At 42.1% G+C, this 22,340-nt stretch overlaps 2 protein-coding genes across 3 annotated transcripts; both read left to right on the forward strand.

Annotated features, from left to right (window-relative positions):
* Positions 1–1,484: 1,484 nt before the first annotated feature.
* LOC136749283 (potassium channel subfamily K member 16-like) lies at positions 1,485–6,391 on the forward strand. 2 transcript variants are annotated; one of them, XM_066703432.1, is made up of 5 exons: positions 1,485–2,357; positions 3,766–3,880; positions 4,171–4,337; positions 4,611–4,775; positions 5,022–5,228. In XM_066703432.1, exons 1-5 carry the CDS (start codon positions 2,145–2,147, stop codon positions 5,091–5,093), a joined length of 732 nt encoding a protein of 243 aa, XP_066559529.1. In that variant the 5' UTR covers positions 1,485–2,144; the 3' UTR covers positions 5,094–5,228. The 2 variants fall into 2 exon arrangements, with proteins under 2 accessions (XP_066559529.1, XP_066559520.1); XM_066703423.1 differs by having other exon boundaries at positions 1,496–2,357; positions 4,611–4,779; positions 5,022–6,391.
* A 128-nt stretch (positions 6,392–6,519) lies between these two features.
* Positions 6,520–17,428, forward strand: LOC136759057 (potassium channel subfamily K member 17). The gene is made up of 6 exons (XM_066713872.1): positions 6,520–7,761; positions 8,736–8,850; positions 10,979–11,145; positions 11,448–11,616; positions 12,041–12,285; positions 17,213–17,428. Exons 1-6 carry the CDS (start codon positions 7,528–7,530, stop codon positions 17,426–17,428), a joined length of 1,146 nt encoding a protein of 381 aa, XP_066569969.1. The 5' UTR covers positions 6,520–7,527.
* Positions 17,429–22,340: the final 4,912 nt, after the last annotated feature.

Below are 22,340 nucleotides of genomic sequence, written 5' to 3' on the forward strand. Positions count from 1 at the left end.
ATTGAGAGTATTAATAGGCCTTGACCCTGTCTGACTTCCACCATCCCAGATACAATTTGATAGTGGTTGGTAATTAACCAGAGTTTAATCCTGAGTGTTAACGTTTCTTCAAAGCTGGTTTCTTTGGATTTTTGAGACAAAATATGTGGGGCATTTTTTTTTTAGATTTTATTTCTGCATGGAAAAGAGATTTCAAATCCAGTTGATTTAGCTCTGAGCTGGCTGGAGATATCAGACTAGTCATATCGACTGCCGGGGGAAAGGAAGGGACAGCTGGGTGCTGATGGGCTTCATTTTATTTCTTTGGCTTCGTTGCTTCTTTAGCAGAGCGGAGATTTGCTCAGAGTTAGCTTAGTCATTGAGCATGCAACATCTGCTACTCAGCCTGACTCGGCACAATCTTGTGTTACTACTGATAACATTTCCTTAAGTCTGTTTGTTGGTAATCAAGGGACAATTTTTAAATGGATCAAACTGCAGATTTGGCTAATTTTCCGCCCAGTGACTTGATCGATTTCTGTTCAGTTTCATTAGCAGGTACTCTGATTTCCCTTCCATTCTCTGATTGACTTCAGATAATGGGGACACAGCCCACTCGTTTGCATTTACAGGGGAAGTGCATCGTTCCTATTTTAGTGTTTTGAATTGAAACTATCCATCTGCAAAACGTCTGGCTCCGACTTCGTGATAACCAAACCTCGCTCAGAGAGGAGTCATTAATTGAAGTATTACTGTATTTGTTTTTTTAGAATAATAATAAGTGTTGTTCAATAACAGTCTGACTCACTGTGCACCTCCACTGTAGTAAAATGTCTGTGTCCTTGTCTTCAGGCCATCCAGGTCGACCTTTTTCTCAGCGAGACAGGGGCCAGAGTGTTCTTCTCGCTCCCTGAGTGCATTAATCGTGTTGGACATTACAGAGCTCTGTGATGGATGAATTGGATTTTAACACGCATCACTGCTTTACTGAGACCCAAGGTACTCTATGCCTCAGTGCTTTTTGAGGGATTAGTCAGGCAGTACTGGAGAACATCAGCAAGTCATCTGTGTGACCGAGTGCAAACATGAGAGCATCCAGGCATTAAACAGTTTAGACCTTTGTTTTTTAATACTAATACTTAGCAGTATCTTATATTTTATTCTGGTGTGACTAAATCTAAATCTCAAGAAAAAGCTCAGAATGTCCTGGAAACTGTGAAAATCAAACCCAGATTCTCTCCAATGCCACATTTAAAATGTTAAAATGTTATTTGTTTAGTGATAGAGTGATACGCCGACATCATTCATTGTTTTTTTCCTCTGCTCCTCTTCCAAGGTTTTTCATGTCTTTCGTCTTTGTCTTTTTTATTTTACTTAAACTAGTTGAAAAATGATTGGAAGATTAAACGAGGATAGTGATGATAATAATAATCAAAACACTTGCATCCTGTGCCTTGTGGGTGCATGTAAATGGCTGGTGAAATATTAACTTGTGTTCTGCTGACAACGGCTGAGCCTGCTTATTAGTGAGGTAAGCAGAGGGGTGGGGGTCAGCAGTCGAGCAGGGAGGGAGCTGTCTGAGGTATCACCTCCTGTTCAGAAGCAGCCTGGCACTCTGTAGCCAGCCGAGTTTAGACTAGAGACCAGGGAAGGCTGTGGCTCATCTCTCCCAGCGAAGCCCGTGCAGTGGTGGCCACAATGTTGCACATAGAGCAGCTCGACGGGAAGCTCATTGCGGTGTGTGGAGATGAGTTCTTTGCCTGAGGTCTGCAGCGGTTTTTTTTTGTATGTATATTTCTATACCTCAACAACAAAACAGCAGTACAAAAGGGTGCAGATCTGTGTGTTTGTTTGTTTTTGTTTTTATTTTTTAAGACAGGAAATTCAATTGCATAGCATTGTCATCTGCTGTGGGAGCGACGGGTTCTCGAAGCAGGAGAAGATGGCACAGAAAAAGGTGTCTTTCTGTCCTTCCTGTGCCCAAGTCTTTCCTACAATTCAGTCGGCCTTTGACAACTGCTAGCCTGAGGGCAGCCATTCTGCAGGTCCAGCTGTGCTCCTCTGGACTGGTCTTGCTCCACCAAGAGCAACCCTCCTCACCAGCAGCCAGCAGAGGAGCCCCACTCAGTGCTTCAGCCCAGTGGTGCATCCCCCTCGGAGGGGTCATGGCTCGCTTCCAGGTGGGCAGCATTCGAGTCAGCTGGACGGGCCTGCTGGTCCTCAGCTACTCCCTGTACCTGCTCATCGGCGCTACCATCTTCCAGATCCTGGAGAGAGCGGCAGAGAGCCAGAACCGGGACCATTTTCAGCTGGAGAAGCTCAAATTCCTCAAAAACTACAGCTGTCTGGATGGGCCGGCTCTGGAGAGGTTTGTGCAGGTACTGTACTGTGTGGGAGTTCACTGTTGTTGTTATTGTTGTTGTTATTAGACTTTTACAAAACTGTACAAAATATATAGTCAGAGAACAGTTGCTTTAAACTGGGTTTGTCCTTTATCTGCTCAGGGTGAGTATGATGAGATCAGTGGAAAGGAAAGAGTAATAACTGATTCCAGATCCATCTTAATTTTAACTATGATTATAGCACACTGTAATTGTTATTTTTATTGAATTCTGCAATCCTAAATTATCACTTACGAAAAGCAAACCAAAAACTCAAATAAGAGACGTGAGACCTAATTTGAACAGCAGAAACTGTCCGGGTGTGGGGGCAGGGGAGGAAATAAATAAACCATATAATATAAATTCAAAGCAATCAGAAATGATCTCGGATGAAAACGGAAAGCTATAAATAACAGTATGCAGTACTACAAACCATTTTGGATTCTCTAATTCAATTTAGCAAGGTACGGGAAATCAATGCAGTTTTCCATAGAAATTATTGATATGTTTGCTCTGGCGATAACACTGTTTCATTGAAACTCCAGAAAACTTGATGCCATTGATTTTTGTCTTATCGCACTGTGTCTATGCTGTCAATACTCTGTGCAATAAGAATATAGAATAAGGATTAGAATACAAATAAAAAGGAAAAAAAAGAAAATACAATTAAAATATTTCAGCTATTTCTGTAGATGATTGATCAGATAAGTTTTACAGGTCATCAATCTGTAAAACCAGACATTATTATTATTATTATTATTATTATTATTATTATTATTATTATTATTATTATTATTAATGTAATCAAACACATATGTTTAGTAATAATAATAACATTATTATTATTATTATTAATGTATTTATCATTATTATTATTGTGATATGTGTATGTATGCTCATTTTCAATTAAAAAACACAGGTACTTTTTAAGAACAGTATGGCATTGTGACATTATATTATAAGCTTTTTTCCCCCCAGATTTGCCAAGCGAACAGTTTTCCTATAGTCTCTTTTCATAAGCATTTTCTAGTAAAAATAAAAGCTGCCAGTGGTGACAGTTGGTGATCCATCCCTGTCTCCTGAGAGCCAATTAGTGGAGGACGTCTTGTTTTGTAGTATTTTTCTTTTCATTTTTTCATCTGAAGTGCTAATAACCCTTCAGAGTGTGATACACTGAGGGGTTTACATGGATTATGAGCCTTATCTCTGAGTTATTTAGTGTTATTAAAGTACTTGAATACTTGAAGTCTCTTGAATCAGGAGTCTGTGAAGTGCTTATCTTCAGTTCTTCCCTTGATGAATGGCGTGTCTTATTTTATTTTACACTGTGTGTGCTGGGAAGTGGCCTGTGTTGAATGAATGAGTGTGATGATTCACTATGGCCCTCGTCCCCTTCCCTGGCCAGGTGATCCTGGATGCCTGGGAGAAGGGGGTGAATCCCTCAGGGAACTCCACCAACCCCAGCAACTGGGACTTCAGCAGCTCCTTCTTCTTCGCTGGCACCGTTATCACCACTATAGGCAAGTCTGACCCTCAAGCCCTTTGTTTCCAATAGCTGTGTTGTTTGGTATGGTTGCACATACACTCAGTGTATTGAGACCTTGATGCTGAGGCCTCAGTAGTGTAGATGTGGTTCCTGGCCTACATGACCACGACTTCTGATGTGATGCAAGACTCCTCCTAGTGAAGACCACAACACAAATAGCAGACACACTCCAAAGTGTTATGTGGGGCTTCACTGTGGTTTTACTAGGCTATAGGACAGTAGGGGTTTGTGTGGAGGGTCAGTCTGACTGTGGTGTTGTTGCAGGCTATGGGAACCTGTCCCCCAGCACGGTGTCTGGCCAGGTGTTCTGTGTGTTCTACGCCCTGTGTGGGATCCCACTCAACCTGGCCTTCCTCAACCAGCTGGGCAAGGGCCTGACTGCACACCTGGGTCGATTGGAGAGGAGCGTGCTCATCACTGGACAGCATGAGGTACCACCTGACCCCAGATACCCGCACACCATGACACGGCACTTTTCTTTCTGTTTTCACATCTCTTTTTCTTCCTCATCTCTCTTCATTTCTTCTATCTCCCATTTATTTTTCTTCTTCCCTCTTCTTTTTCATTCTTTCTTTCATGAATTAATTTGCTTTTACCTGATTTCTGTGAGGATACCACAGTAATCGCCGCCACTCGCCTAGCAGTGCTGTGCCAAGCTGGACTGTGGCAGTCATGGCTGCTGACATGTCTCCCTCCCACTCCAGCAGACAGTGCGGATCCTGACCATGTCCTCCTTTCTGGTGATGGGCACCCTGATGTTCCTGGTCTTCCCCCCAGTCATCTTCAGCTACGTGGAGGGCTGGACCTATGGGGAGGGCTTCTATTATGCCTTCATAACACTCAGCACCATCGGATTCGGGGATTATGTCGTAGGTATGACCTGAACACAAGGTGGGGGGTGATTTGGGGGTTGCAGACTCTGGTACTCAGAGAGCCCCAGCAGATCTGCCAGCAGTCCACTGTGAGGAGACTCTGGTGTGCGGCCTCTGCTCAAACAGATGTATTCATGCAAATATCAAATCTATAAACAAGAGCTGTAAGGAGCTGTTTTTACTGTGATATGTTATCAGTGCTGATGTGAAGTGGAATTGATGTCTGTTGTCTTTGCTGTTCAGGGACAGATCCAGAGAAGCACTACATCTCCATATACCGTAGCCTGGCTGGCGTATGGATCATCTTCGGCCTAGCCTGGCTGGCCTTGCTGTTTAACCTGGGTGCCGGCATGATGGAGCGGCTTTTTCAGCTGAAGCACATTGCCTGCCAGCCCCCACCAGAGGAGGGGGCACAGACCAAGCAAAGCAAGATCCGGGAGCAGAGAACCATCCAGCAGGCAATCTGAGGGGCAGCCCAGAAGGCAGGATCCCTCTGGGCTAGAGTCTTTAAATGTGATTTGTAAATGGTTTTGTTAGTAATAGAGTGATGTCATGGGTGCCCTACATTTCAGGGGCAAAGGCTGATACTGTCAACACACAGCATGACAATGTATCACACTGTCACATGGCACCTCCTGGGATTTGCAGCAAAAGACAAAGGCACTGTTGCACAGATCTTACACTGTGACTATAAAATTAACCTAGCTCAATGCTCTATGAAAACGGTGTATTTGATTTACATAATTACATGATATAGAGTATTTACAGTATATATACTGTGTGTGTATATATATAAATGTCTACACACACATGTTCTGCTGTACTGTATGCATACAGTATCAATCTTTTTAGAAGTGAGTTATATATGTATGTAAATGTATGCATGAAAGGCTGCCAACTATTTGTGCAAATGTCTAGTGTCCAATTGAAACTATCTACAGATTGTAACTCCTTGTATTGTGTACTTAGATGTTTATCCAACTTTATTCCAAAATTGAAACAACAACCAAAACATAAATATATAAACAATACAATTATATTATCATTAAAAAAACAGTGGGCACTGAAAACATATTTGTGATTTTAGTAAACCGCTTTTTGTTACCCTAACCTGGATACCCTAACATGATTCCAAGAGTTGATAAAATTATTCTAACAATCAGTTATATACTTGAACACCTGTAGTGTATATATGCGTTCTGCACCTCATTTAGATGTAGGCAAATCTAATTTCCTGTTGATGTGTTTGCTTTACCGTTCCTCCTACCTATTTCCATGCTGGCATGAGAGTTGGCATGGTGCTGTGTTAGGGCCTCTGAGACTGTAGGACAGCTATAGGCCCAGACCAAATCAAAACTTTGTAATATGTAATGTATTTTTGTTTGACAAGTCTCATGCTTCTGCCCAATAGAAATCTGCCATGAATTACGGCATATTTCACTGATGATGCCGGGGTTCTGATTTGGTCCATTTGCACCTGATTGTGTTTACGCATTTGATTTCAGACACAACTATATTTAAATAGCTATGCTTGAAATCCAAATTCTTAAAAGGAAGGACTGTTGTGCTGTATTTGTGCTATAAAAACAAATTAAAACAGGGAGAAAGTGGAATCTGTGTTGTTCAAGGCCTCCTATTTGTTGTTCGGTTTGAGTGAGCTCTGAGTTTGAGGTTAAAGTTGAAAGGCCTTTCCTAGACTAGACACTCCTACATGGCACACCCATATTTGACATGAATGTATACTACACAATACATATTTAAACATCTATTCTGACTCTATCAGTGGTCCATATAGGTACTACATCCAAATGATTAATGACAGTGCTAGTGCACAGAGCCATGTGTGTATTTGTGTAGTAATGACATTGTGGGTACGTCGCAATTACTAATGTGATGAAATATATGATCTTGTTGGTTACCTTCCTGTATGACATGGCAGATTTACAGCTTCACAAAATTCCAGGGAAGTAGCTTCTTGCCCCGAACACCGTAGTTTTCCACAGTAATCTGTCTTTATTGTACGTACTAACCTTACCTCCACCCAAACCTGTCCCCTAGTTTGTTTGTTGCCATGTTGGTTCATGTTGAATCAATAATCAAGTAGAGCAACGGGAAATGATACAATATCTAGAATAAACACTCTAGGACCATTAATCAAGTCACAGTGTCCCGACCAACAGGCAGCTATAACGTGTGCGGCCCCCCAATGTGGACAGGGGCGGTAATGAGGAAATAATGGCTTGCTGATCAACCACTACATGCAGGAAGCACGTCTGATAAATGAGAGATTAAAATATTGGCTTAGTCTCCGGAGGCTTTTACAGCATGTTGCATTACCTTTTCTTAGTAAATGTTTTTCAAAGTATGTTCTTGTATACATTCAGTAATATTTAAGGAGTTGCATTTAGCCACTAAATGTGCAATATGCATTCTCTTAATGTGTAATTACACATTTATAACATACAATACAATAACATACTCTTTTTCTTGTGTGTGTGTCTGAAACATGAGGTGCACATATACCAAGTCAGAAACCGTCTACTGATATGCCAAAAATACATCAAATACCCATCAATCTCCATTATTTTCCCCAGTTTTTACTGTATTTGCATAGATGTAAAGCCTTTGGAAATATAGTTTCCTCACGTGGTGGGGCAAATTTGACTGCTGTAGTTCATCAGATAAATCAGTACAGCACTCTCCTCAATCCCTTACACCGGAGACACCCCAAACCCTGGTTAGCACTAACATGTTTGGGCTTTTTTGTGGGAGGCTATTTGAGAAATGCTCCCAGATTAGACTTCCATCCATCCTGCTACTTGGCATTATCTACGTGGCTTATGTGATGGCTGGCGGGGCAATCTTTTGGAAGCTGGAAGGAAACGTTTACAACCAGAGCGTAATGAATCTGCAAAAGAAGAAAAATGAGATGTTGAATAAGTATTCTTGCATTGACCGGGATTCAATTGAAAGCTTTGCCGAGGTAAGAGTGGAATCTGACTTGGTGGAACGGTCTGCTCTTTATCAGAATTGTTACAGAGGTCACTTCTGATTCTCTTTGGTTTGATTGACTGTAATGCCGTAACAACTCTGACGCTGTTTATTTTTTAAGCTTTGAAATGGTTCAAAATTTAGTATTTTAGTGGCTTTATGATTAAATACATTTCTGGATAGTGATAAAAGGAGGAAGTCATTGTTTCTTAGTTCATTGTTTACTTTGAGTTTGTAATTTAAGGCTGTTAACTGGTTTTGTATTTAACTGGTAATTTCTTCATTAATGTTATAATCTCTAAACCCATTTTTATTTCAATAATATTTCAATTTTAGTCTTAAAAGAGTTTGTTTACTATTGGCATAATATATATTTAATGTTACATAAATCAATGTATTGTATTAATGTGTAAACTACTGGCACTGAATGTATGTAGCAGAGTACTGCTTTAAAACTTTAACACTTTGACGAGAACATCCCACCTGCTGCCTCGACAAGTGTTGTTTTCACCCTTTTGTCCTTTTGCTGCATTAAAAACATTTGCACTACGCCCCAGCAGTGGGACCTTAAACCACTCTCTCCTCCCCAACAGATTGATCAGAGCCTGTTTCAGCAAATGTTTATCTCACACAGCATTCAGCAAACTAGCATTCAGCACCAGCTAGATCATGTCCCTTGACTGCGGCTGCAGCTGTAAACTGCTTGGGGTATCCCTTATATGATTCATCCAGTCATTCTCGTATTGTTCAGCTCTGAGAAGCCTTTTCAGAAGGCAATTTTTGCTAGAACACTTAGCAGAGACAGAAGCAGTGCAGCAGCATGTTGGCTTTGAGGAAGACAAAAAAAAAACAGACGTGTAAACAAGTATAAAAGGAAACAGCTGACTGTCATCCCATATTCATCAGTCTATATATATATGTGTGTGTGTGTGTGTGTGTGTGTGTTGTGTTGTGTCCTCCTGCCAGGTCCTCCTTCAGGCCAGTAAGAATGGGATCAGCCCCAATGGGAATCACACGGTTGATGGCTTCTGGAAGTTCACCAGCTCTGCCGTGTTTGCTGCGACTGTGGTCACCACTATCGGTGAGGCTGAGCTTGGGGCTGACACACCTGTTGCAAACATAACACGCTATTAGTGGACCCCTTACTCTGGGTCAGCTGTATACCTCCTGGCCCGGGATCCATTACGATGGGACGTGTGCAGGTTTTTGAGTAAAATGTAAAAGGTGTTTCTCAATTTGAAATGGATTTCTAACACAGGTAAGAAAGGTTATTCTACAGAGTGTTATTTAAGAGAGAGGAACAAGGCTTGTTAAGTTGGACTACAGGAAACAGCACTCTAGTCTCTCGTGTTGATCTCCACATTGTTCTCACAGCCTTCAGCTGACATGCTGCAACAAAGAGGATTAGACTCCAACTGCAGTAGGGCTGGATATGGATGTGGATACTGAAGACTGTGCATGTCACATGTATGATGTACTCTGGGCCAACTGGATATTTACACTGTGTTTATGGGTTCTGGAGGAGGAATGGTTCATATACACAATATAAGGAGTGGCCTACAATGAAATGTTAATCCCATCCACATCTGTGGTAAAGCATGATAGTTGATGCATTATGGAATAGACCTGGCTTTAACTCAGCATGGACTGGAAACCACTGCAAGAATCCACTGCACTGAAAGTCATGTCAAAGAACCAAAATGTAATGGAAGAAATTAGATTCTATTCTGCAGTCAGCCAGTATTTTCAATTTACTCACTGGTTCTGCACCAAAGACTGATCCTCAAATTGGAAGCTGTAGGCATTCAGGGTAATGTAAGTAGATGGATTATGAACTGGTTGATGTATAGGAAACAGAGGGTGTCGATTAGAGGAGTTGCTTCTAACTGGAGTGAGGTTGTTAGTGGAGTTCCACAGGGATCAGTATTAGGGCCTTTGCTTTTTCTAATCTATATTAATGATCTGGACTCTGGGATAGTTAGCAAACTTGTCAAATTTGCAGGTGATACAAAAATAGGTGGCTCAGCAGATACAATCTCGGCAGCACAGGTTATTCAAAGGGACTTAGATAATATTCAGTTGTGGGCCGACACCTGGCAGTTGAAATTCAATGTGGACAAGCGCAAGGTATTACATGCAGGTAACAAAAATGTCCACTATAATTACACTACATGGGAGGAATAGAACTAGATGAAGTAATGCATGAGAAAGACCTAGGAGTCTATGTGGACTCCTCACTTTCTCCATCCAAACAATGTGGGGAAGCAATAAAAAAGGCAAACAGGATGTTAGGGTATATTGTCAAAAGTGTAGAATTGAGAACAAGAGCAGTGATGTTCAGACTGTACAATGTACTAGTTAGAGCTCATCTGGATACTGTGGACAGTTCTGGGCTCCACACTTCAAGAAAGATATCGCAGCTCTAGAGGCAGTTCAGAGGAGAGCAACCAGACTTATTCCAGGTCTGAAGGGAATGTCCTACTGAGAGACTGAGGGACCTGAACCTTTTCACCCTGGAACAGAGGAGACTAGCTTTTCCAGATTAGCAGGGACACATGCACCCGTGGACACAAATGGAAATTGGGCTTCAAGGCATTCAAGACGGAAAAGATGAGACACTTCTGCACACAGAGAGTCGTCACAATCTGAACAAACTCCCCAGCGATGTGGTTGAAGTGACAATTTGGGAACATTTAAAAAAAGACTGGATAGGATCCTTGGATCACTTAGTTAATGGACACCAAATGAGCACGATGGGTCGAACGGCCTCCACTTGTTTGAAAACTTTCTTATTTTCTTATTTTCTTATATGGGGACAAAACACAGAACGACTTTCACTTTCTGTGAAAACATTCATTCATGCATTATTTCAGTTTTGTTTAAATTGCTGTGCATGATGTCATTTGGTGTATTTTTTTTATTTCTGTATTGTTATTTCAATTCAGTTTAAGAATTTGAATTTGACCTTTAAATGGCTTTTGCTTGATCTCTGCATATATAAATGGCGGGAACACCTGGACAATCTTAACAAAACAATCTTCTCTGTAGCATTTATTTAGATCCTTATTTTGAGAATGTCAATAAATACTCAACAGTCGATGCAAATCCATCCTTTCTTAGGTATTTCGCAAACATTGTCCAGGTGTTTTAACCGCCAGTGGATTGGATGGACGCGCACTCACATTTGCTTTCCTCTGTGTCCTCTGAAGGTTATGGAAACATGAGCCCCAGCACAGTGAGTGGTCAGATCTTCTGTGTCTTATTCGCCTTGTTTGGGATCCCCCTCAATTTAGTGGTTTTGAATCGAATTGGGAAGTACATGATCGCCATAGAGGAAATTGTCTGCGACTTCATTGCCAGCAAGATCAACTACAGGGTGAGCCAAGTGATATCTCATAGCTTTAAAATGAGAGGCCCCAGTTATTCTATTCAGCATCACTGCCTGTGCATGATAATGAGTGAACATTGGCGGGGAGGTATTCAGTTTTAAATCTCTGATATATAGTATGTTCAAATACAAAGCAAAATAATGTAATTCTGCAAACTAATAGATATCCATTCCTTCATCCTCATAAACATTAAACAGTAATAATATTGTGTGTTTCAGTTTCGCTTCATGGTTTAATTCTGCAGCCTTGGTGAATGAATACCACTGACAGTGACTCTCCACCCCTACAGAGAACCACTCAGTGTGTGATTCACACGCTCTCCATTTCGACGGGCATGGTGATATTCTTTGTGGTGCCGATGCTGCTGTTTCGTCAGTATGAGGGCTGGAGTTACCCTGAGGCGATGTACTACTGCTTCATCACTCTCAGCACCATTGGCTTTGGAGACTATGTCGCAGGTATGTGCTTCTGCTTCCTCCAACAGCCAGATGATTTTTCTTTGCTGTGAGGCACTTTTGCGGTTTGGATATGTTGCTCTACATATCTCATTAAAAAAAAAAAAAGGAGACGCATATCTTTGCACACAGAGTTTGTGGGCTCTGGAATACACTTCCCAGCCTCATTGTTTAAGCTGCTTCTTTGGTACATCCTTTAGAACATAGCTTGGAGAAGTTATTGGACCATCCAATGACAAAGATGGTCTGAAGAGCCTATATATAATATAAGTGCAGTTTATGATAAGGTGACAGACCTGTGTGTTATCGAGTTGAGTCGATGTGAGCCGAGTTGTACATATTTAATGACACTTGACACTTGATTGTCGTCAATGGTAATCTTTTTGTTTTCTGATCCTATAAACCCCTTCACCGTGTCCGTCTCCAGTCAATAACCCTAAACTCAACTACCCTGAATGGTACGCTGACATCCTTGCTGCCTGGATCTTCTTTGGCCTGGCCTGGCTGGCCCTGGTCATCAATCACGGCATGAACATGCTGGAGAAATTCAACGCTTATGTGAAGGACAGGCAGAACAACCGGAAAGACAAAGAAATGACAGAGCAGTCAGGAACAGAGGTTGAAGACACTCAGACAGGAGATTGCATTAACACCCAACAAGAAGTAAAAAGTGTGAGTTGTAAGGAGAGAGGTTGGGATGAAACCAGTTTCTAATGGTCCCCAATGTATATTTACAGCTGGGTTTACAGGTCTCTGTGAATAATCATCAGATACCAAACTGAAACATGTTGTGAAAAAGGCCTACATTTAGGCATATAAGATGCTTAAGTAAATGGTAAAGAGCCTGGGTGAAATGTAAATCTGAATGCACAGTATGACTCTCTCTAGCACTGGAGTTGCACACCCTTGCATTTCACACCCACCAGCTGTGGATCAAAAACCACAATGAGGTGTGACCGTCCTGTCATGACGTTATGTTATTACTGCATTCTTAAGGGCCACGTCATGCATTAGCAGGATTGGATGGCATCAGATGTATCTGCACATCAGTTTTCCTAGAGCAGAGAAAGAAACCAATGTAAATAAACATTTACTACAATAAGAGTCCCAGATAAAGGGAATATGTTTTTATTGATAGCTCTAACAGGCTATTCATTAATCTGTTGAATCCAGACTGCTGTCTCACTGCTCCGTTTACAATCACCTCTTTTGTGATCTGCTTCAGGAAAACTGAAGAACCAGACGTGCAGGAGGACAACTTGTGAAGGAATGGTAGACTCAAGGCCTGACGCTGAGCTCAACTCGGAAAACTAGGGATCTCCCCCTTCGTTATTATCACTGCTATTCCAACTTGCACATGTTTTACAATGTACCCATAAGCACTCTCTGGGGGAGAGTTTCAAAGCAGAAAAATGTGCACGTTGTTTTCTGAAAGTCATTATAGATCTTTAAAGGAGCCAATCTAACAACATAGGAGCAAGAGATAGAAACAAAATCATAATGGTGAATATGAAGCTGATGATTTTTTAAACTGGATTTCATGTTGACATTCTGCCCTCAAAAACAAACCTTTGAAAATTTCCCAACCTGGTATAGATTGTGAGCTTGAATCACCACTGTGGTTATTGTCAATCAATACCTTCAAATGTCAATCATTCTCCTTTTCTTAATTGCTATTATTATTGTGATAACTAAGGGAAATCCTTGAAAAAAAATGTATTGGTGGTTATCTTTTTTCTGGTTACTAAGAGATTGATTACCTAGTTAAATTATGTGTAGGTTAAAATTTTGAATTATGGCTGTTACATTTAAAAATAGACATAAACATCCACTGAACTTCTGTTACTCAAACAATAGTAGTTAGATTTTTCGTTGGGCGATTGACCAGTATAGTTATTTTATCTGAAATAAATTCCTATTTCATCTTCTATTTTATTTTGTTTTTATATTGAAAATACTTCCTCAATGGGGAGTTTTAACAATATATAATCAGAAATTCAGTTTGACTGTGCAGGCACTGGATACATTGAAAATCTCTGGAAAAAGTCATTGACCACTAGATGGTGATATAAACCAATAGCAAAACAGCAACAGTACAACCAAAGACAAGTGACGAACTTTCTTCCATTGCAACTTAGTTAGTTGTTTTCAGTTATTACAGGCATATGCTATTTATTATATTTAATTTTATTTAATAACAATTTATGTCAGCAATGGACACATACAAAGAACTCCCTGACACAGTCTCGGACGTGCTTAAAAGATACAGACCATACACACTCTCCCATTACAATCAGTAGACTACAGAGAGAGAACAAGATCTCAGAGAGAAGTCTAAAGATAGGAATAAAATGTTAATAAGTAGAGATCCAAAACTGTAGTTAAGGTGAAGTACACTACATCCATAGTGATGGGTTGTAACTAATTAATCTAGCTTATTTATTATCGTCAGCCTGGACTCAAACCAAGAAGCAACTGCCCCAGAGATGGACATGCTTTAATCCTGCTATGATGAAAATTCAGCATCAGCAGGTTGGAAGTCCGTGTCATTATGCATACACACACATTTCTGTAGCCAGCAGGGGTCATCTGTGGCTGGGGAAATGAAGCACACTTCCCTTCAACGCTCTTCCTCAGAGACCCATGGAAAAGTTTTCTAAATGGAAAAGCTGATTATAAATGCTTGAGCACAGAACAGTCCTAACAGGAAAGCAGAGATTACTTTTACAGCTCTGTGACAGAACAGCTGAAAATTCAGTCAGAAACATAATATGAATAAAGCACAGTATGCTCTATTGGCTGTATTTGTGTTGTCTTTTTGTCCTTTTATTGTAGAATTTTATGAATATTCATTTAAATGGATATTACTGTTGGATTCACTGATTATCACTTATTATATTTAATGCAATATCTGTGACTTGTAGACAACCAATGGCTATATAATATTCATATTCATAATGTGTTGTTTGTGTATTTGTTTGTTTCCAGAAATGTAACAAATGTAAGCTTACTCTGTAACTCACTGTTAGCAGCATGTTGGGCAGAGGAAGAGAGGATGAATCAAAGATCTGGTCATATAAACATTAGGACATATTGTCACTGCAAATACATTAGCCCAGGTTGGCTGTGGATTTATTAGTTAATTCATTCATTAGTTAATAGTTCTACTTAATTAACATAAAACATATATAAGCTTATAATTGTATAAGCTTGATTTTATTGTAATTATTTACCTACCAGTTTTTTAATTTACTTGAATTGTTGATTAATAAACTGTGACGAGGCCTTGAGCCAATAAACTGCTGCCCTGTGCTTCTTTATTAGACAGTCATGCTCCTGACCTGATATGTTTTGATTGTTATCCTGTTAGCAATGTATTATCCAGGTATTGGGGGGGGGGGGTTAAGCTTAAGGCAAAACCATTCAAATAAACCAGCTGAACGTGCACCTGTTTGCTCACCAGCCCATTGTGACTCTGCCTGAGACTTTTCACATGCTCTGCTTCATTTGTTTTCACGTTTATCAGGTTTGACTACATTTTGCTTTTCTTTCCCGATTGATACCATTGGCTGTGCTTTCCCAAGCCTCCAGATCATAATGACATGTCAGTAAAGCTGTGTACACAGCGCACCGGGCGGCCTACCAGGAAGAAAAGGTTACTGGCAAATATTTTAATACAAATTCTTCCAATGAATGTAAATGCACTGCCTCAGCCCCACCTCACAAAGGACACACACAGACGAATACTCCATCAGATGGTTGTAACTTTTCAGAATACAAATGTCACTAAATGGTTTCAGGTATTTGTTTCAGTTAAATCGTCAGATAGACCAGAAAAAGACTTTAACAGGGACACATGAAAAGTGGGGGCTATCCAATGGGAGGAATAAATGGTAGGACACATGACTAATTTGTTTGAGGATCTTGAAAGGACCTATATATCGGGGGCTCAGTTTCTTATACGGAAGCCTAACTGTAATGTCCCAAGTGGAGAGCCATACCTCGTCTCCAGGTTGATACATGGGAGCTGGTCTGCAATGAGGGTCTGCCTGCGTCTTCTGTCGGTGTATGGCTCGGAAGGAGACGTGTATGAGTAGTTTGCCAGACCGCTACGCTGTGGTGGAACCAGTCATCCACAGCAGGGAAGTCGGTGGTCTACTCAGGCCATGGGAAAAGAGATGGCTAATAACCTAGGACACACTGGAATGGAGAAAGGCCTGTAGAGGAACTTGTTAAAAAGTTCGGGACATATTCTGCCCATGGTAAGTACCTGCTCCAATCTGCCAATAAGTCTGTAGGTATCATCCAATCTCCTGATTTAGATGCTCAGTTTGGCTGTTTGACTGTGGGTGCTAGCCTGAGGAGAGACTGACAGTTATATTCAGTGATTTGAAGAATGCAGACCAGACCTTGGAAGTAAACTGGGGACCTCGGGTCTGATACGATGTGTTCTGGTAATCCATAGATCCAGAAAATGTGGTGGAAAAGGAATTCAGCTGTTTCAAGAGCTGTGGGCAGTCCCTTTAGTGGAATTAGCAGGCAAGATTTTGAGAAGCAATCCACGATGACCACGATGACTGGTGGGGAAACCTTGAGAGTTGGGGAGATCAGTTAGAAAATTGATGGCGATGTGAGACCATGTTCGAGAAGAGGCACAAGGAGACCAACAGGAAGCTGGTGAGATGATTTGGACTGGGCACGGGACTGACAGACAAGCTGTGACAAAGCATGTGACATCTGTGACCAATGAGGGCCACCAGAACTTCTGTTGGAACAGGGTTACAGTGCGTTGTACTCCAGGATGACTTGTGGCGGGCGAGGAATGGAGCCAGTGTAGCACTTGAGATCGAACGGAGGTCGGAACAAAGGTGTGGTCGGCAGGACAATCGGACGGAGTGGGCTCGGAAGAGAGCGTGTTATGAGTCCAGTCCATAATGTTCCATTCCACAGGAGCCACTATGCAGGAGGAAACCAGGACTGGTTCTGTGGAAATAGGGGTCGTCTGGCTGTCAAACTGTCATGAAAGAACATCTGCCTTTCTATTCTTTGATCTGGCCCGGTAGGTAAGAGTAAACTGGAACCTAGTGAAAAATAGTGCCTACTGAGCTTGCTGAGAATTGAGGGGTCCATATCAATTATGTAACCCAAGAATTTGATGCGTTGTTGATGAAATTCACACTTTTCAGCCTTCACATACAGTTCGTTCTGCAACAAACACTGAAGAACTTGATGTACATGGGAAACATGCTCGGTGAAGGTTGTAGAGTAAATTAGGATGTCATCGATGTAAGATATGACAAATGGCAAGGAGTATCGGTACTTCACCGTGAGTAAATTAAGTCCTCTATAATCAATGCACAGCCAAAGACCGCTGTCCTTTTTAGACACGAAAAAGAAGCTTGCTGCTGCAGGTGACGTAGAGGGAGGAATGATGCCCAATTCCAAAGCCTCCTTAATATAATCCTCCATAGCCTGAGTTTCCGGGAGTGAGAGAGGATAAATCTGGAGAGGTTCCTGGAAGGAAGTCAATAGCGCAGTCCCATGAACGATGAGGTGGTAGCCAGTGGTATTCTGAGGCAATGTCCACGGGTGTGGAAAGAAGCGGATTCTCAACATGGGTAGCTCGGCAGCGGGAGAAGCATTGGTGACCCCAGGAAATAAGTTCACTGTCTGTCTAGGAATGATTCGGGTTGTGAAAAGCCAGCCACGGGAGTCCGAGGATGACATCAGCCCCTGGAGAATCAATGACAAAGAGCTCCAGTTTTTCAGTGTGGAGGAGGCCAACCTGGAGACTGACAGGGACAGTTTTCTGTAAAACATGAGCAGAACCGATGGGTTGATTATTAATGGCATTCATTCGTAGGGGAGGAATACAAGGAAAGAGAGGAACTGCAAGGTGAGTTACTGTGGTTTGGTTGATGAAACCCCACCACAATTGGGCATGAAGGCAACATTGCAAGAGAGAGAGCGAGAGAGAAGGACAGAGTCCAGTAATAACTTGAGTTTGCGGGGGGCCTCTGGAATGTTTGGGGCAAGTGTGATGGGTGTCATGGGATACACCCAGCAAAGTATGTGTAGCCAATTACGCCACCTAGTGGTTAGGGGCACTAGGACCCAAGACACTTGTCTATAAACTTCTTAGACAGAAGCCTAAGTTTAATGTCCTGAGTGGAGAGCCATATTTCGTCTCCAGGTTGATACATGGGAGCTGGTCTGCGATGAGGGTCCACCTTCGTCTTCTGTCGCAGGCAACCCGGAATAAATTGATTGTTATGAATTTAAACCCGTAACAATCATTTAAAAACTGGCACATAAAACCAACAACTTAAAATACACCCACTAATTTGCTAGGGTGTAAAGTAGCAAATAAAAACAAAAAGGAAAAAAATGTTGTCTGCTGCAGGACCAGGATCACCTTTCAGGGCTGCCAGGGGAGGGTTCACGTCCTTGAGCTCTGCAGCCTAATGGTCTGATCCTGCGTCTCCAGTAGCTATATAAAAAAGCAAAAAATTGCAAAATCCTATATATTAATTAACCTTGCCTCACGCTTCCTCGTCCTTATTTCCCCAACTATAAAATGTTACTCTTTAGAATAAAAGCCAGATATTAAGAGGTTAAAATAGATAAAAGTCGAAAGTTTAAAATACTAACAATCAAACCATAAAAAAAGCTAGGAAAGCAGTGACTTAAACTCAATATTTTTGTGGGTAAAAACAGGGGACAAAAGAGGATAAAAGAACCTGTGTTACTTCCTGTGTGGATTTCAAGTTCACTGATCTGCCGTCCTACAACCTCCGTCTCCTCCCCTAGATGTTGCTGGCATTTTATTTTTGCACGTTTTGTTCCTCTTACATTCCGTTTCCCTTTCCTTCCCTCTCTTTTCGTCCTCTGCTCAATGATCCGCGCTCATTTTCCCCTGCTCACACTAGCCTCCTTGTCTTCTCTGGCTCCTCCACCGTAAGCTCTCCTCTGAGCCTTTCCCGCAAGTTCTGCTCCAGTTTGCGCTGCCTGTTCACTGCCTATTTGCTCCACAAGCTTTCCTCTAAGTCTCCCTTTCATGTGCTCTCTTAAGGACATAAGAACATAATAAAGTTTACAAACGAGAGGAGGCCATTCGACCCATCGTGCTCATTTGGTGTCCATTAATAACTAAGTGATGCAAGGATCCTATCCAGTCTGATTTTAAATGTTACCAAATTTTCAGCTTCTACCACATCACTGAGGAGTTTGTTCCAGATGGTGACGACTCTCTGTGTGAAGAAGTGTCTCCTGTTTTCCGTTTTTAATGCCTTGAAGCCCAATTTCCATGTGTCCCTGGGTGTGTGTGTCCCTGATGATCTGGAAAAGCTCCTCTGGTTTGAAGCTCCTCTACTAAAAAGGCAAAGATCCCCCACCCTTTCCCCCCAGTTATCCAACCACAGGCGTTTTCCAATCTTTGGCTTGGATGTTGTTAACGAGTTCTAAATCAACTAACTGCAGGTGTTTGCTTGTTCACACACATGCCCAAATTAAGCAACTCATTCCGTGATAGTGATAAATCAAATCGTAGGCGTGTACGACCAATATGTATTGGTTCCTGGACAGCAACGGGTTGGAGAGGTGGACTGGATTTGATGGGTGGTTGCGAGACTTTGGCAGTGGGGTGCTTTCCTCGAGCCCTCATCAGATTGTCCAGGTTGAACTGCGAAGTGAATGAGTGGCTCGAGACCAAGGGCTTCATCACGGCAGGCCATCTCCAACTGCAGTTCCGGCTGAAGACCTAGGCGAAACACAGAGATCAGGGCACAATCACCCCATCCGCTTCTAGCTGCTAGGGAGTGAAACTTGAGCGCGTAATCAGTTACCGAAGAAGCACCTTGGCGAAGGACTAGGAGTTGTTCCCCTGCATCTTTCCCTCCGGCTACATGATTGAAGAGGTCCTTAAAATATGCAAGGAAAGATGACAGGGATCGGGTTATCTCTCCTTGTTGCGACCACACAGCCGATGCCCACTGGAATGGCTTTCCAGCAAGGAGATTGTAGCCGTGTCATCAGGAAAGGAGGTAGGCTGGTGAGCAAAGAGCTATGAGCACTGAAGCAGGAAGCCTTCGCATTGCTCTGGGGAACCGTCGTTTTTTTCTGGGAAAGCTAGCAGGACCAGACGAGCCGCTGCGGTTGGTGCTGCTTCCACAGCAGCCGGTGCAACCGGAGGAGAGGATGGAGAGGAGCTCAACAAGACTTCACAAGCGTATCCAAGGTCTGCTCAATTTCTTTGAGCATTTGGTCGTGAGCCCATAAGAGTGCAGACTGGACAGACAGAGTCTCGTGACAGTTCGGGTTCTCTGCTGGGTCCATGTTTGGGCTACGTCTTCTGTTACTCCGGCTGGGGACAGGAGGTAAGAACCCAAGCGCAGAGCAGAACAGCGCAGTCATTAAGAGTACAGGGTCTTGGGCCGGCAACAGGAACAATGGAGGTCAGGCTAAAGGTGGTGTCAGTAAAACAGGCAGGAGGTCAGGCGATTAGGCAAACACGTTAGAGCAGGAGATCCGAGAAGCGATGGTCAAAACAGAGAAAGCAAGGGTCGATAACTAGAAAGCAAAACACAGGTCTGGAACGTCAGAAAAGTAGCTACAGTGACAGTGACTAAGCAAGTGGTGTTTGAAACAAAGGGGATTAAGTACTATAGATAATGAGCAGGGTAATGTGAAACGGGTGTGTTTGATGAGTAAATAACAGGGATGATAATTGAATAATCAGATAATTGGAAATGTAGATCTGAGCGGAGAGACTGAAGACACTGTGGCAAGAGCGACATCTGGTGGTGAACTTGGGGATAGTTGGTCTGCAAGTGTTACAGTTTCACAGACCTTGATTAAAGCTACTCTGCTAATAACACTGAGCAGTCCGTGACAGGTGTTAATTTGGGTCTGTGAAACCAAAATGCAGGGTAAGCAACATCAGTTTAAGAGAGGTTAACTCTCTCACTGAATGTGGATAATGATAATGAATGCAATAACCATAATAGCACAGCATAATGAGTTTGCTATCAGTCCATGCGGTAAATAATAGCACTGCACGAGGTTTTATAGCAGTGACCTGAAATGCATGTGCTCTTTCTGTAGGTTAGCCTTTGCTCCTGGATGGGTGTAGTGCCCTAATTCTGCACCAGGAATGTAGGACTTTGCCGTGGTGGTTTCTACAGCTGGTAGCATGTAGCTGCGAGGCCTGGCAAACAGACTGCACATTTCATCACTGGGCTGTTTTGTTTGCCTGTTGGATGATTACTCTGTTTCTTCATTGGATTGAAGGTTGGAGGTCTGACCAATAACAGCCCAGTGATCCCTATCCGGCCCCTTCCACAGACAGACACTGTGGTGAAGAGGCAAATAAAGTTTTGTCGCTCTGGACAGGCAGGTGGGGTCAGTTACCCAGATTGCAATTGTAGTAATAGTGCATCCTAGTGCACCTAGTGAACCTGATCTGTCTCTTTCCAGCTGCTAAAGTCACATCACAAATGCTTCTTTTGACAACGGGTTAGTTATCCCATTGGGTAATGAAAATAACTTTGTCAGGTGGAAATATGCAACATATTTCCCTTCTAATAAGGATCCTCGCTGCTTTTAAAATGTGTTTTTTGAAGAAAAAAGCTGGATCTTAATTTGTAATGATTCAGAAGGAGGAAAGTAAAAAACAATGGTGTTGAAGTCCAAGCTGTGTAACTCATATCTGGGTATTGAAAGCATTTAGATCTTTACTATTTCTTAATTAAATATTAAGCTCTAGAATGCATTTTTTTAAACTACAGACATATTAAAATCAAGCTGTCTTCCTTATAAGAAGGTAATAATATTTCATATTACCAGACACCTATATAAATCCTTAATGATATGAAGTTCTAATATAGGTCCCATTCTTCAATGTCACTTGGTAAACTTAGGCATTGACAACAAACTTGATTGAGATGGTTTTCTCATCTAACTGCAATTGAGGAAACTGTGTCTCTTTGCTCTTAGAGTTATACAGTGAAGGAAATGCACCTAAAATAATAATAGTGTGCGGGAATGCTATAGACTTGAAAAACAAAAACAAGCGTATGTATCTAAAACTAACTAATGAAAGGTGATCGTCGTTCCTATTGGGCAGTGCTGAGTAGGGCTCGACTGCTGATAACACTTTGTGGGTTGCATAATAGAATCCTGCAATGCCAGTTGTATAGGGGACGTTTTAAAGGTTTTCAGGAGGTATTGGATAGTGGTCAGAGGTGGTGGAGTCTGACACTGGAGGCCAGGAAATTGAGTAATTGGCACAGGGGATGACATGAACAGGGAATGGCCAACAGATTAGTGAGGACAACAGTGAGTGTAGGGAGATAAAGAGAGTGATAGACAGGCATAGGGATTGATTGAACTGGATACCTGTGGCAATAGTTAGCCAGTGGAGGTTCTGAAGAAGAGGAGCAGAGTTTTGGAGGGACTGGAGGGGTTTACAGTTACAGGTGAGATTTAAGACACATGCTGCAGAATCAAGAACCCGGGCCACTCATACCACAACCAAACAGTGTTTAGAAAGGGAGGACGCTACAGCAATGGGGAGAAAATCAGGGGTCTGCTCTTAAGTCACGTGTGTTTTGGCCAGCTATCGTCAAGGTCAACAAACACACCCAATTTGAAGTGTTTCATCACTGCGGAATAACCGCAGCTAACTCACAATAACACAGCTGGCAGGGAACAGTGAAACCTGACGAAAA

Source organism: Amia ocellicauda, chromosome 1, assembly GCF_036373705.1.
Source record: "Amia ocellicauda isolate fAmiCal2 chromosome 1, fAmiCal2.hap1, whole genome shotgun sequence".
Lineage (NCBI taxonomy): Eukaryota > Metazoa > Chordata > Actinopteri > Amiiformes > Amiidae > Amia > Amia ocellicauda.

What these genes read in the sequence shown, in the direction of transcription:
- LOC136749283 (XM_066703423.1), top strand. Translation starts at nt 2,145, where the DNA reads ATGGCTCGCTTCCAGGTGGGCAGCATTCGAGTCAGCTGGACGGGCCTG. An exon ending in CTCTGGAGAGGTTTGTGCAG is followed by an intron (nt 2,358 to 3,765) that starts GTACTGTACTGT and finishes TTCCCTGGCCAG; the next exon opens with GTGATCCTGGATGCCTGGGA. An exon ending in CACCGTTATCACCACTATAG is followed by an intron (nt 3,881 to 4,170) that starts GCAAGTCTGACC and finishes GTGTTGTTGCAG; the next exon opens with GCTATGGGAACCTGTCCCCC.
- LOC136759057 (XM_066713872.1), top strand. Translation starts at nt 7,528, where the DNA reads ATGTTTGGGCTTTTTTGTGGGAGGCTATTTGAGAAATGCTCCCAGATT. An exon ending in CTTTGGAGACTATGTCGCAG is followed by an intron (nt 11,617 to 12,040) that starts GTATGTGCTTCT and finishes GTCCGTCTCCAG; the next exon opens with TCAATAACCCTAAACTCAAC. An exon ending in CCCAACAAGAAGTAAAAAGT is followed by an intron (nt 12,286 to 17,212) that starts GTGAGTTGTAAG and finishes GGGTGTGGAAAG; the next exon opens with AAGCGGATTCTCAACATGGG.